Source organism: Cottoperca gobio, chromosome 14 (assembly GCF_900634415.1).
Source record: "Cottoperca gobio chromosome 14, fCotGob3.1, whole genome shotgun sequence".
In the NCBI taxonomy this organism is placed as follows: domain Eukaryota; kingdom Metazoa; phylum Chordata; class Actinopteri; order Perciformes; family Bovichtidae; genus Cottoperca; species Cottoperca gobio.
In genome coordinates this window covers 9,809,544-9,822,408 of record NC_041368.1, presented here as the reverse complement: position 1 = coordinate 9,822,408, position 12,865 = coordinate 9,809,544, and the positions used below count along the sequence as shown (strand labels likewise).

General features: G+C 41.9%; 1 protein-coding gene across 9 annotated transcripts in view; it reads left to right on the top strand.

Annotated features, from left to right (window-relative positions):
- Positions 1–12,865, top strand: part of mink1 (misshapen-like kinase 1) — a 34,299-nt gene that overhangs the window by 20,968 nt on the left and 466 nt on the right. For 6 of the 9 annotated variants that reach the window (XM_029448558.1, XM_029448562.1, XM_029448560.1 and 3 more), the window contains 16 exons: positions 258–337; positions 433–536; positions 637–728; positions 1,006–1,029; positions 1,519–1,670; positions 1,766–1,883; positions 3,478–3,594; positions 3,816–3,927; positions 4,283–4,432; positions 4,688–4,831; positions 5,200–5,334; positions 5,470–5,570; positions 5,673–5,822; positions 5,903–6,062; positions 6,161–6,300; positions 7,908–12,865. The exon at positions 7,908–12,865 is cut by the window's right edge and continues 466 nt beyond it. In XM_029448558.1, the coding sequence (XP_029304418.1) occupies positions 258–337; positions 433–536; positions 637–728; positions 1,006–1,029; positions 1,519–1,670; positions 1,766–1,883; positions 3,478–3,594; positions 3,816–3,927; positions 4,283–4,432; positions 4,688–4,831; positions 5,200–5,334; positions 5,470–5,570; positions 5,673–5,822; positions 5,903–6,062; positions 6,161–6,300; positions 7,908–7,991 (1,863 nt within the window). In that variant the 3' untranslated portion in view covers positions 7,992–12,865. The remainder of the gene's footprint in view (positions 1–257; positions 338–432; positions 537–636; positions 729–1,005; positions 1,030–1,518; positions 1,671–1,765; positions 1,884–3,477; positions 3,595–3,815; positions 3,928–4,282; positions 4,433–4,687; positions 4,832–5,199; positions 5,335–5,469; positions 5,571–5,672; positions 5,823–5,902; positions 6,063–6,160; positions 6,301–7,907) is intronic. The other 3 variants (XM_029448557.1, XM_029448565.1, XM_029448566.1) reach the window with 1 other exon arrangement.

Sequence of the window (12,865 nt, the reverse complement as noted above, 5' to 3'; positions counted from 1 at the left end):
CAGTCACTCTCACGCTCACTACTTCCCAAACACATGCATTTTCACTAAAACCCACTTCATACTACATGTAGTTTTCCTTTTTAACCAGTTTTTTAAAGGCAGTCTTCTGTACATTAAAGGCTGCTTGGTCTACCTGACGACAGGCCAATCTTTTAGGAAATTACTGTTTATTAAGGGTGGTATTAGGGTTTAAAACGGCTACTGTTTTTCTTTTGTGAAAATACTGGTAAATGTAAGACTGATGTTTCTGTCCTCAGATTCCCCAGAGGACAGCGTCTATTGCCACAGCACTCAACACCAACCTGACCTCTGGCATACGGCATCCAGTACGAGCCAGGTACTGAGGAAATGATTTATCAGATATTTCCTTAAATTACTGTCTGCTAATAGAGTGCTAGATAGACAGATAACTGATTTGTATTCTCATGGCAGCAATCCAGATCTCAGCCGCAATGATCGCTGGGAGAGAGGAGACTGTATGAGCATCCTATCCAATCTGCCCCAGACTGGCTCTCTGGAGAGGCATCGCATCGTCAGTGAGTCCCTGCCTCCCCGATGCTATTTCTCTGCAGATTGTCTTTGCAGTAAATCGGATTTCAGAATTATAACTACACTCTACAACATTGTTACTTGCAGGTTCCTCCAAAATGGATTCACCCATTCTCTCCCATGATAGTCGTCATAAGCCAGGAGAGTCTCGCACCTCCTCCCGCCCCGGGCGCCCCGCTGTAAGTTGTTCTTTTAAACAGACATTGTGTTGGACGTTTGTCCAGTATCCCCGACTTATAAAACTAGTTTATACATTACTGTATGGTGCATACAACACATAATATTGTATTATTAAATCACAAACACTAACTTACTGTATATAGGCTCTGTAAACTGACGTACAGTTTACTAACTCAAGGTATTACCTTACCTTTACACGTTATGTGCTCCACTGTTGCCGTTTCCCTTCATGTTTCTCCTCTTCTCAAATCCCTGTTTGTTGACTCAATTGTGCAGAGTTACAAGAGAGCTATAGGGGAGGTTAGTATCAATGTGTGTTACACAACGCTCAGTGTTCATGCATGAGTTGACGTCTGCATTCATTGGCTGTAGTACATGTTCGTAAAGAAGGAATTGCTTGCTCTACACTGTTTTCGTTTATTGGGTAAATCATGTTTTGTCTTTGAATGAAATTCCACTCTTTAAATAAAGCCTTTTTAATGTGTTTGCATTTATTAATTTTTTTATGTGGCCAACAAAACCTTGTAACCATGCCTCAAAATCATCTCAATGTCACCAGGTGGCAGTCTCTGAATTCTGAGAGTATTGGGAGTTTTGAGTCTGGACTTACATTTGGACTGTTTCTCAGCCATCCTCATGACAAACCCTCATCTTCAATTGTGTTTGGATGTTCATTATTTTTTGCATTGCATATACTGTATTACTGTCTTATTTCTTTGATAGCTAAGATGAAGTTTCCAACATTTCTGAAGGAATTCTTAAAGTAAATGGTGGTGTATGTGTTTCCAGGATCATGGCCTCTTTGCCAAGGAGCGTGCTGAGGAGCAGCCAAGGCCTCCAGTCAAGGCCAACGATTACTCCTCCTCTTCGGAGAGCAGCGAGAGTAGCGAGGAGAGCGAGAGTGGCGAGGGAGCAGAGGAGGAAGAAAGCCCCACAGATCGGTAATACTAACACCTAGAAATACTAACAATTCAGCAAGCACATAATTATATCATAATTATGTCATCCTTGACTTCTATTCGTCTATTGATTTCAGTCACAGGGACGCAGACACTGATTCAGTCAACACCATGGTGGTTCACGAAGACGAAGGCGAGGGGGGAGAGGGAGAGCAAGCTGGAGGCTATGGGGACCAGACCATGCTGGTGCAGAGGGTGAGTCATCTGTGTACATAATGATGCTTAAAATGCATTGTGCCTTGATGGAAAATCAATGAACAATATGTCAAAGAATATTACAAAGCTGCAAGGCAGGGGCACTGGGTCTATTTTGTTGTTTACACATATAACTGACCAAATGAAGAAGATTATGCAGAGCCATTTTCCATGCACCCTTAATGAAGTTTGATTGCTGAAAAAAACCAAGATGCCCAAAACATCATCATGACCGTCAGGTTTCACTGAAGAGCCATTTGTAGATTCAACGCTTTGCACCAATGTTCAAAAAGCACTCAAGATAAATGAATCATAGGAGGGGGCAGAGATGCAATTAAGTGCCAAGTTTGCTATCAATGGACCATAATGTTATGTAGCCACATCTTCAGTATTGCACATCTGCTTTTCGTCATTTTCTGAATTTACGAAGCCTAAAGTTGACCCTGAGAACCTTTGCAAGTAACTGTATCAAAAATGTTGCTGCTGAATATTTATTTAGTTTTGGATTAACCCTGTGTTAGGTTGGCATAAATCTTTGAGATTTTTGGAGAGACTACAATATGATTCAGTGACAGACAGTGGCTCATAATGAGTTGAATGTGTGAAGTGGCACCTTCACTAAAGTGCAATAGTTTTCTGTGTTTATGCATTTGAATATGCAATATGAGTGAAATATTTGTGGCAAGAAACACTGACATTACTGAATATCAGGGAAAGATTTGGAATGATTAATTTGCCTGGCATTATGAATAAAACGACAATGATTATATAGAGAAATCTTTATTACTTTCAAACAGGCTTTCTGTTTCTAAAGAAAGTCTTCAAACGAGTCTCTGACGGCACAGAAATTCAACTGCATCACATTAGTGATAGTGGCAGCATATTACATGCATATACATTACATCATGTACATTTGACATGTAGATTTTTGGCCACAAATAATTAAACTAAGAATGTACAATAACCTGTAGCCAGTACGTGATCTGCTTTCAGTTTTAAAGGCATAGTTCAGATTTATAAAGTGGGGTTGTGTGAGGTACTTATCCATCGTCGGTGTATTATTCTCCAAACTGGGGGCGTGCCGACCGCCATCTACTGCAGGTAAGTACGTCATACAACCCCACTTAAAAACATCCAAACTGCCTTTAAGGGCTTCATACTCTGTTCTGAACGTTTACAAGCTGCACAGATTGATGTTCTATGAACATACTAGAGTAGATCTGTCAGTTTTAAAACTAGTGTTTTAGATTCTCTGTATCATACAAAAAACTCTTTGGCAGGTTTATACCAAAAGATGTCATTTGCTTGTGCACGGCATCAAGAAGATGACATTAAACTATTAAGACAATGGTGACAGAAAACAGGAGAAACTGTAGACAGTCATTTAAAAACTGTTTATGGCTGCACGTAAATAACATTGGCACATCAGTAACATGAAAGACACAACAGCTGGCTGGCTCTCGAAGTGTTAATAACATGAACCATATGGGTCATATCTTGGTTATTGGTGCAGCAGATTAGCCTAGATCCAAGTATGTCATTGACTGTGTGTGTGTGTGTGTGTGTGTGTGTGTGTTTCTCTTTTACCTGAAAGACCCCAGAGAAGCGGAGCCATAATGGATACACTAACTTGCCAGATGTGGTGCAGCCCTCCCACTCGCCCACTGATTCAGCCACTCACTCCTCCCCTGGGAAGGACTCTGTTTATGATGTACGTTTTACTGATGCTAAATACATCAATCCTAAATTCCTGGTTTATTTGTATGTGTTCCCTATCTGCCATCATTCCAGTCATGGAATCTACCCATGACTTTTGAATTTTATGAAAATCAGTTCTGCTTGTTAGTGGATCATCAAACACATGTGCCTGACAATCTCCACAGACATGAATGTTGACTTAACACTGTACATACACCCTCTCTGCTCCACCAGTATCAGTCCAGAGGTTTGGTTAAAGCATCTGGCAAGTCCTCCTTCACCACCTTTGTGGATCTGGGCATGTACCAGTCACCCGGGAGTACAGGGGATAACATGTCTATCACTGGTGAGTCAGAAGATTTTCAGACTTGCAGCAACATCTGCTTGGGTTTCTTGAACATTTCACAAGGAAGGGACAGCTGATTGCAAAAAGATTTACTACCTTAACCCTTGACATTAATTAGTGTGCAATAAAAGGCTTTAAAATTATAAAAGGGGATTTTTCAAGATTGAGAGATTTCCATTGCATTACAACATAACTCTTTAATATCCTGTGTATCCGGTGTAATATCCTAATCCTAACATCTCTTTTAAAAACGATGAATGGGAGATTGTTGTCTAGTTCTAAGCCTTGTACCATTTTGCCCTTGTTAGTGTTACTTCTTCAATTGAGACATTTCCGTTGCGGCCTCCCTGTTTAGGCTCCAGGTTCGAGCAGCTGAAGATGGAGGTGAGGAAAGGATCCATGGTGAATGTCAATCCCACCAACACACGCCCCCCTAATGATACACCTGAGATCCGCAAGTACAAGAAGAGGTTCAACTCTGAGATCCTGTGTGCTGCGCTCTGGGGTGAGAACAGATTCAATTCTCTAATGTAAATGCATATGAGGATTAACTCCAAGCAACATTAGATCCCTAAACTCATTTCTTACTCAAAATATAAATATTTTTAATTGAGTCAGATTATTTTACACTTCTCATCTCTGGTGCAACATCCTGACAAAGAACTCATATTTAATCTCCAGCAGGGTTCGGTTAAAAGAAATATGACCAATTCAATATGCACATTTTAAAAGCTAATAATTTGTGCATGTGTGTCCCCAGGTGTGAACCTGTTGGTGGGCACAGAGAACGGTTTGAAGCTGCTCGACCGTAGTGGTCAGGGGAAGGTTTACCCCCTCATCAACTCCCGCAGGTTCCAACAGATGGACGTCCTGGAGGGCCTCAACCTGCTCATCACTATATCAGGTCATTACTGCTGCTCATCGCCAGTCTGCTCTCACTGCAGTTGGTTAGAGCTGTCTGTACTTTTGGCACAAGACTACCATTAATGGGATGGGGACCACAATTTGACATCCAGCGTTGACTGGATGTCAAATTGTGCCAATGCCTTCAGAGTGATTACTTTGCACTTCAAAGTCACAGGAAAGCTGTTTTTATTTCTGTGCACTATGTATTAGGGCAATATCTAGTTAATATTAAATACATTTTAGTTTTAGGACTCCCAGCTCTTCTGTGTATAGTCTGCTTATCTTAATAAGGTCAAAAGTTGATTTAAATTTAAATTATTCCAGATATTATCTGTTTGTAAGTGATCTCCCACTGTATCTATTAAGGCAAGAAAAACAAAGTGCGTGTCTACTACCTGGCCTGGCTGAGGAACAAGATCCTCCACAATGACCCTGAGGTGGAGAAGAAGCAGGGCTGGACCACAGTGGGGGAAATGGAGGGCTGCGTGCACTACAAAGTGGGTGAGTGACAGATGACGGCTGTTTATCACTGCTGTCTATTCTACACTGGGGAAATTCTCCATAAATGCATTTGGCACAGTGAATTATTGATTGCAAGTATCTGATGTCAGATGGCCTTGTGGTTGTTCTATCTAGTGAAATACGAGAGGATAAAGTTCCTGGTGATTGCTTTGAAGAATGCGGTGGAAGTGTATGCTTGGGCGCCCAAACCTTATCACAAATTCATGGCCTTCAAGGTAAGTCTCCCCTTTCCTATAAGCCGGATTAGTTGTGCAAGATCATTTAACCTGAACAGCATTCAAGTTGATATTCATCTCACACTCACTTTCTGCTCCTAGTCTTTTGCAGACCTGCCACACAGGCCTGTCCTGGTCGACCTGACGGTGGAGGAGGGTCAGAGGTTGAAGGTCATCTACGGTTCTTGTGCTGGCTTCCATGCCATCGACGTGGACTCCGGGAACAACTATGACATTTATATTCCCGTTCATGTAAGTTGCCCAGCTCTGACAGCGTTTCGGGAGATGTGAAACCTACAGGAACTCATCCTTTCTGTTTTCATCTCAAACAGATCCAGAGCCACGTGCAACCGCACGCAATCGTGTTCCTGCCCAGCTCAGACGGCATGGAGATGCTACTGTGCTACGAAGACGAGGGCGTCTATGTCAACACCTACGGACGTATCATCAAGGATGTTGTCCTGCAGTGGGGCGAGATGCCCACATCTGTTGGTGCGGGTCAAATCCATAACAAAATGACATTGATATAGATCTTCTGTACAAACTGTAATATGCTTGCCTAGTACTGAATGTTACATTTTGCCTTGCAGCTCATATCTGCTCAAATCAGATCATGGGATGGGGAGAAAAAGCCATTGAGATTCGTTCTGTGGAGACTGGCCACCTGGATGGTGTCTTCATGCACAAAAGAGCTCAGAGGCTGAAGTTCCTTTGTGAGAGAAATGACAAGGTAAGAGAGATGCAAACGCTTGAACTGTGGGACAGTAAGGTCACATAGGGATGGGACAATATATTATTTTATTGCGGATCACATGAGTGGCTTGAAAAAGCTGTCTATATAACTAAAGGAAAGAGCCTGATTAAAAAATAATAATTAAAAAAATACAGGAATTATCATTATGTCCTGGAGGGGGCCTAGGAGTACGCCCATCCGGTCTACATGTGTTTTGTGGATCTGGAGAAGGCGTATGACCGGGTCCCCCGGGTGATACTGTGGGAGGTGCTGCGGGAGTATGGGGTGAGGGGGTCACTTTTGAGGGCCATCCAATCCCTGTACGCCCAAAGCGAGAGTTGTGTCCGGATACTCGGCAGTAAGTCGGACTCGTTTCCAGTGAATGTTGGCCTCCGACAGGGCTGCGCTTTATCACCAATCCTGTTCGTGATTTTCATGGACAGGATATCAAGGCGTAGTCGTGGAGGAGAGGGGTTGCAGTTCGGTGACCTGAGGATCTCATCGCTGCTCTTTGCAGATGATGTGGTCCTTATGGCATCATCGGTCTGTGACCTTCAACAGTCACTGGATCGGTTCGCAGCCGAGTGTGCAGCGGTTGGGATGAGGATCAGCACCTCCAAATCTGAGGCCATGGCTCTCAGCAGGAAACCGGTGGATTGCCTACTCCGGGTAGGGAATGAACCATTACCCCAAGTGAAGGAGTTCAAGTACCTCGGGGTCTTGTTTGCGAGTGAGGGGACAATGGAGCGAGAGATTGGCCGGAGAATCGGAGCAGCGGGGGCGGTACTACAGTCACTTTACCGCACCGTTGTGACGAAAAGAGAGCTGAGCCAGAAGGCAAAGCTCTCAATCTACCGGTCGATCTTCGTTCCTACCCTCACCTATGGTCATGAAGGCTGGGTCATGACCGAAAGAACGAGATCACGGGTACAAGCGGCCGAAATGTGTTTTCTCAGACGGGTGGCTGGCGTCTCCCTTAGAGATAGGGTGAGAAGCTCAGCCATCCGTGAGAGACTCGGAGTAGAGCCGCTGCTCCTTTACGTTGAAAGGAGCCAGTTGAGGTGGTTCGGGCATCTAGTAAGGATGCCACCTGGGCGCCTCCCTAGGGAGGTGTTCCAGGCACGTCCAGCTGGGAGGAGACCCCGGGGAAGACCTAGGACTCGGTGGAGAGATTATATCTCCTCACTGGCCTGGGAACGCCTCAGGATCCCCCAGTCGGAGCTGGAGGATGTGGCCCGGAGAAGGGAAGATCGGGGTTCCTTACTGGAGCTGCTGCCCCCGCGACCCGATCCCGGATAAGCGGTAGACGATGGATGGATGGAGGAATTATCATGTTTCTGCAGGGGGACCTCACGCTATGATGACCTTATTTAAGACTTGTGATTTGTGATTAACAAAATGTAAGATAAATGGATTCCAGTATGTTTTAGTGTTATTTGAAGAGTTGAGCACATTTTGCTAATTATTGGGATAATATTGTGAATCGTTATTATTTTGACCGGGAGAATCGTGACATGAAGTTTTCATATCGTCCCATGGCTAATCACTATTGGCAGCTGAATTTTAAAACATGCATGTCCTTATGCGTCTGTGCTGTTCCTCAGGTGTTCTTTGCATCAGTGAGGTCCGGCGGCAGCAGTCAGGTGTACTTCATGACGTTGAACAGAAACTGCATCATGAACTGGTGAAGGAACAGCCGCTCGGGTCAGTGTGTGGAACTCCGCAGGGTTCGGAGAAGGAAGTGCATCCGAAATTCTCACAAATGCGAACACCTCACTCCCTTTCTCTACAGCTCGCTCTATCGCAAGCACTCATCCTCCAAAGATATACACACACACACGCACACACACGCACACACGCACACACACACACACACACACCACACACGCACACACACACACACACACACACACACACACACACACACACACTTAGACAAACACGCAGGTACACAAACAAACGATATTTCAATCCATTCCCTCCTGATAACATTCTCCCTGGAATCCATAATGAAAATCACTGAGCTTCAAATGTTTATAGCATCTATTGATTTGTACTGTAAATATTCTTGTCTTGATTTACTTTACTTGGTGGACACGTGTTCAGTCGTAACTATTTAGTTCCTAATTGTGAAGTATGTTAAAAACATTCCTTGATGGTTCAACAGTACGTTTTGAAGAAGGCATTATTTACTGTATGTTTAAATGAAGCTGTAAATAGGTAGCACCTTACACTTGGATCTGAATCATTTGCAGGCCTCTTATAGCCTCCATTCAGTGTGTTGCCACCGAACAAATGGACGTCAAATAATAAAATGCTGGAATGTCCATCTGCAGTGGCTTGTGGACCCCCATTGTTTTGGGGCTCCCACAATTTCAGGGAGGCTTAAAGGAAGGATTTAGTACAAAAAATATAACAAAGGGACATTAAAGTCGAGACAAAGTAGCTTGTTGAAGTATTTTTAGTTCTGTATAGTAACCTGAAGTCTGGCTTTCACTAACTTTTTCTGGCCTGCAAATGATATTGCAACTCTAATCACAGCAAGTAGGCCTTGAATAATTCAAAAGCAAAATAGATTTCAGTTTAAATGTAATAAATGATTAAAAAACAAACAATCAGAAGTCTCATAAATGTGCAGTACTAGGACTCAGTAATGTGAAATCTCCTGCTTTGCCTTTTTTCTTATGGTTTAGGTGAAGCCTTTCATTATTTGACTCATCGGGCTTGTATCTAAACTTTTTGTTTTCATAGATTTACAAAATACAAAAAAATGTTATTTATATGTAGTGATTCTGTATTGGTATTAGCCTACTGATATTTCTAATTTTACTGTAATTATATTGCCATTATATTGCAATATATGATATTCTGTGGAGTCTTTGTTTGAAGAGGGGGGTTTGTGTATTTGGCTGGTAGTGTTTGGGAGTGTAATGACACCTCTGGGGGGAGAGGGGATATTTGTCAGGAAAGTTGGACAAACGTGGAAAGAGGTTCTAGTGATTTAAGGGAGATCCTTTTCCTACCACAGTGATCTACTCTTCTGTATTATATTTCAGTTCTTAGACTATTTGGTTAGTGTGGATCTTTTTGTGAGAAGTGTTTGTTCAGGGGATTGCAGTAGAACCGCTCTTAGTGTGGTACAGTTCATTAGTTGTCAGGCCAGTGGAAAGATTTAATGTAGGGTGACTCTGCAATACCACAGACGGCTGGAACACATGAGACTTAATATATTTTATATCTATACATTCTGCCAAAGTTCACAGCATAAACTGCAACGGGGGAATGAATCGAGGCCAAAGGGAAGAGCGCTTAAATGGCGACTATAGACATTTGACAAGAAATTCTTCCTTACAGATCACTAACCAATGTTCCTTTCTGTATATACATCCAAAAGGTCGGCTGCATTTTCACTAATATTATGGCATCATGCTTAAATCGCTGACGTGGATTTCCTATATATCTTGACTCCGTGTATTTGCTCTGCTGTTTAGTGCTCTGCTCTCATACACGAGGCAGTACGGTAGGATTATGAGGCAGCGTTATCAGGAAGTGGCTTGGTGATTTTCTGTCAGCAGTAGGTCAACACATGAATCCAGCTTTTTGTTTAGTGATTCACGGTGTTGCATCACCACTGCTCCCACAGCACCTTGGTATCAACAGGTGGACATTTTAAAGTCTAGATGTTTTTTTCTTCAATCCAATCATGCATCTTATCAGCATGGAGTCGTTGGGGAAACTGTTAACCAGTCAGTTCATCTGCTTATAAAAACGAGATGACATGTTAATGTTGAAAGAACGCAACTGTATTTCTTTGAAAAGCGCTTGAAAGGAATCTTGGCTAGTGATCGATGACATAGTCTTCAAGAAGATATATTTCATACAGGCCAAAAGAAAGCTATAAAGAATGCAGTACACGGTCAGGGCAGAGAGCGTTTAATCAAAGATTAAATAAATAAATGGTTAATTTTATGGCGAGATTATAAAACAAACTGTAAATGGGCATGGGAAGCACTTTCACTTCAGAAAACATACATTTATAAATATATCTCAAGCAGATACTTGGTGTGCATGTAAGCCATTGAAATAGAGTATGTAGTTCTGTATCAAAGTTGTTTTCCCCTTTTTAGCGAATGTGTTTTTATTCTTGAATATCTGTTACGTGCCATGACTTGCATTTCAAATGTCCGAATTACAATCCACCAGGAGCTCTGGCACTCATGCTTTTTATGGTAAAAATCATAATCTTTTAGCAATCTGCCATGTTTACAGTTAAAGCAGTGCCTTGGAGTTAGGAAGGTGAGAGGTTTAAGGATGGGTTATGAGCCCCCCCACTTGTCTCTTACTTGAAATCTCATGAAGAAGAGGCACAGCTATATTTGCTCCCATGATTTATGTCCTGTGCAACTTAAGTGCGCTTAAGTCAAATCCAGAATAGCCTGTAGATGGACTTGAAATGCTTTTTTGGCAACATGTATATTACCTAAAAATGATCAACTGACGATAAACCATTCAGAAAATTGCAATAACAAAGAAGTTAACACATTTAATCCAGTGTAAAGGATCTACTCACAGTGGGAGCCCGCCTAGTGAAAAGCCATACGTATGAAATGTGTTTGTAGAGTAAACTTAGTACTAGTGCACAGAGCAAACTCAACCCTGTGTGTGACGTCTGCTCAGAAAACGTAGGATCTTGCAGCAGAGACGAGATGAGCACTTATTCTTTAAAGATGTTGATCGTGTAATCTTGTAGTGGGGAAAGTAGCTTGATTATATTCTGAGAAGCCTATTTTATAAAATGTGTAAATTAGTCTATATTGAGAAATCTAAGTGTATGTACATGTATAAGACAGATTTGTATTTATATGAAAACATGTACTGCTCTATTAATCAAAGCACAATGTATTTTAAGGCAGAGAGATCAACGCTAGAATTGAGTGAACAGTTTTTTTTCTTTTTTCTAATTCACTCGGCAGTCGTCAAACTCGTCAGTATGTAATCAGTCAAAGAAGTTGGTTATCGTGAAAGGAGTAGTCCACAGAGACCGCTGTGTACGTAGACTGTCAGTTACTGCAACATAAATATACTGTCTGTCTTCTTGTTCCCAGAAGAGTCAACTGTGACAGTGATTCAGACACTTGTGGTGACTCACAGATGGGTGTTGGATCTGGCCTCTGGTGTAAATTGCCTATTGACAGGCTGTTAATATGCTCAGGCGATGACGGGAAACATCACACTGGTGGTGATGTGAAGGGCGTGATGGCCCTTGATGGGAGGCTACTGGCTCTTGGCTTTGGTCAAAAATATTTAAAAGCAGCATTTAGTATCAACTGGTGACAAATGCAGACAAAGACAATTAGTCAATTATCATTTCTTGACAACGTAAGTTTTATGTGACTTTGTCACCAGGTGTGAAAGGGGAACTGATTTTACACATCAAAGTCTGTTTACAGGTGTTGGGAGTACTACAGCAACAACTTGTATAAAGAGTTTTGTGGCTCCAGCTGGAAGCTGTTCGGAGTCTGATAAATGACCTGAAGTGATGTCACTTGAGGCAGCATCAGTCAGGGTTGAAGGTAAAATAATTGGGGGGTGTGGAGTTAGAAAGAAGGGAGCTTATCAGACATACACAAATGTCTGATTCTCCAAACTGTGGGCAGTCACGTTGCATTGTGGGTAATGTAGGCATCAGATTTCCACGGACTGATGTGCAAAATTGGTGGGGTTCTCCTTTAACACACGTACTCATGTTGAATAATATAAAATGTGCTTGGAATACTTAACTGTATTTCTACCTCGGACTGTGGTTCACATCAAACTACTTTATTTGCAGTTAAATAAGATAACATGTCTAACTAAAAATAAGGCAAAATATAGCATTTATTTAATCATCTTTGTCTGATTTGTGTTGACAGTTTTTCTGGATAGCATTGCAAGTTAATCATTTGATTTAGTAAAAACAGATACAACAGTTTGTTGTAAGAAAACCCTTTTTTTTACCAATACAGAAATGATCTCAAAACGAGCTCTTGCTCAAACACCTGTGGCTTAACAATGTTGTAAAATTGTAATGAATATCTATGTGTAGTTGTGTCATCAACTTGATTAAGGCAGTCACTTCTAAATATGAAGCTTGTAGTCTAATTTTATTTAGCAGAAATTCTTTTCATAGGTTGCGCTTTGTAAAACAGAAGAGTAGTTCTGGTTGTTGATTTCCCTAAAAGCACCTTAGGGTGTAAAAGTGCTATTTCATTTTGTGTCGAGAGCCATTTAAAGAACCTCACAAGTTATTAGTTTTAGTGTCAGTCTGACCATAAATGCATGAACTGATTTCATGCAACGCGGCTCTGAGCTGTAGGTGGAGTGCTGAAGGTGTAGAACACCGTCTTTAGAGACGGTTGTTGTCTGAGATGATGACATTTCCTTTTTAATGAGCAATACAAGCAGTTGAACAAATCAAAACCGCGGCTGTCCATCTCAGTGTGACCTACAGGAAGTGGCCTTTGGCAGACTGAATGTAGGCTGGTTTGTGTGTTGCTTGTTACAGAAATGACTCTGTACTTTA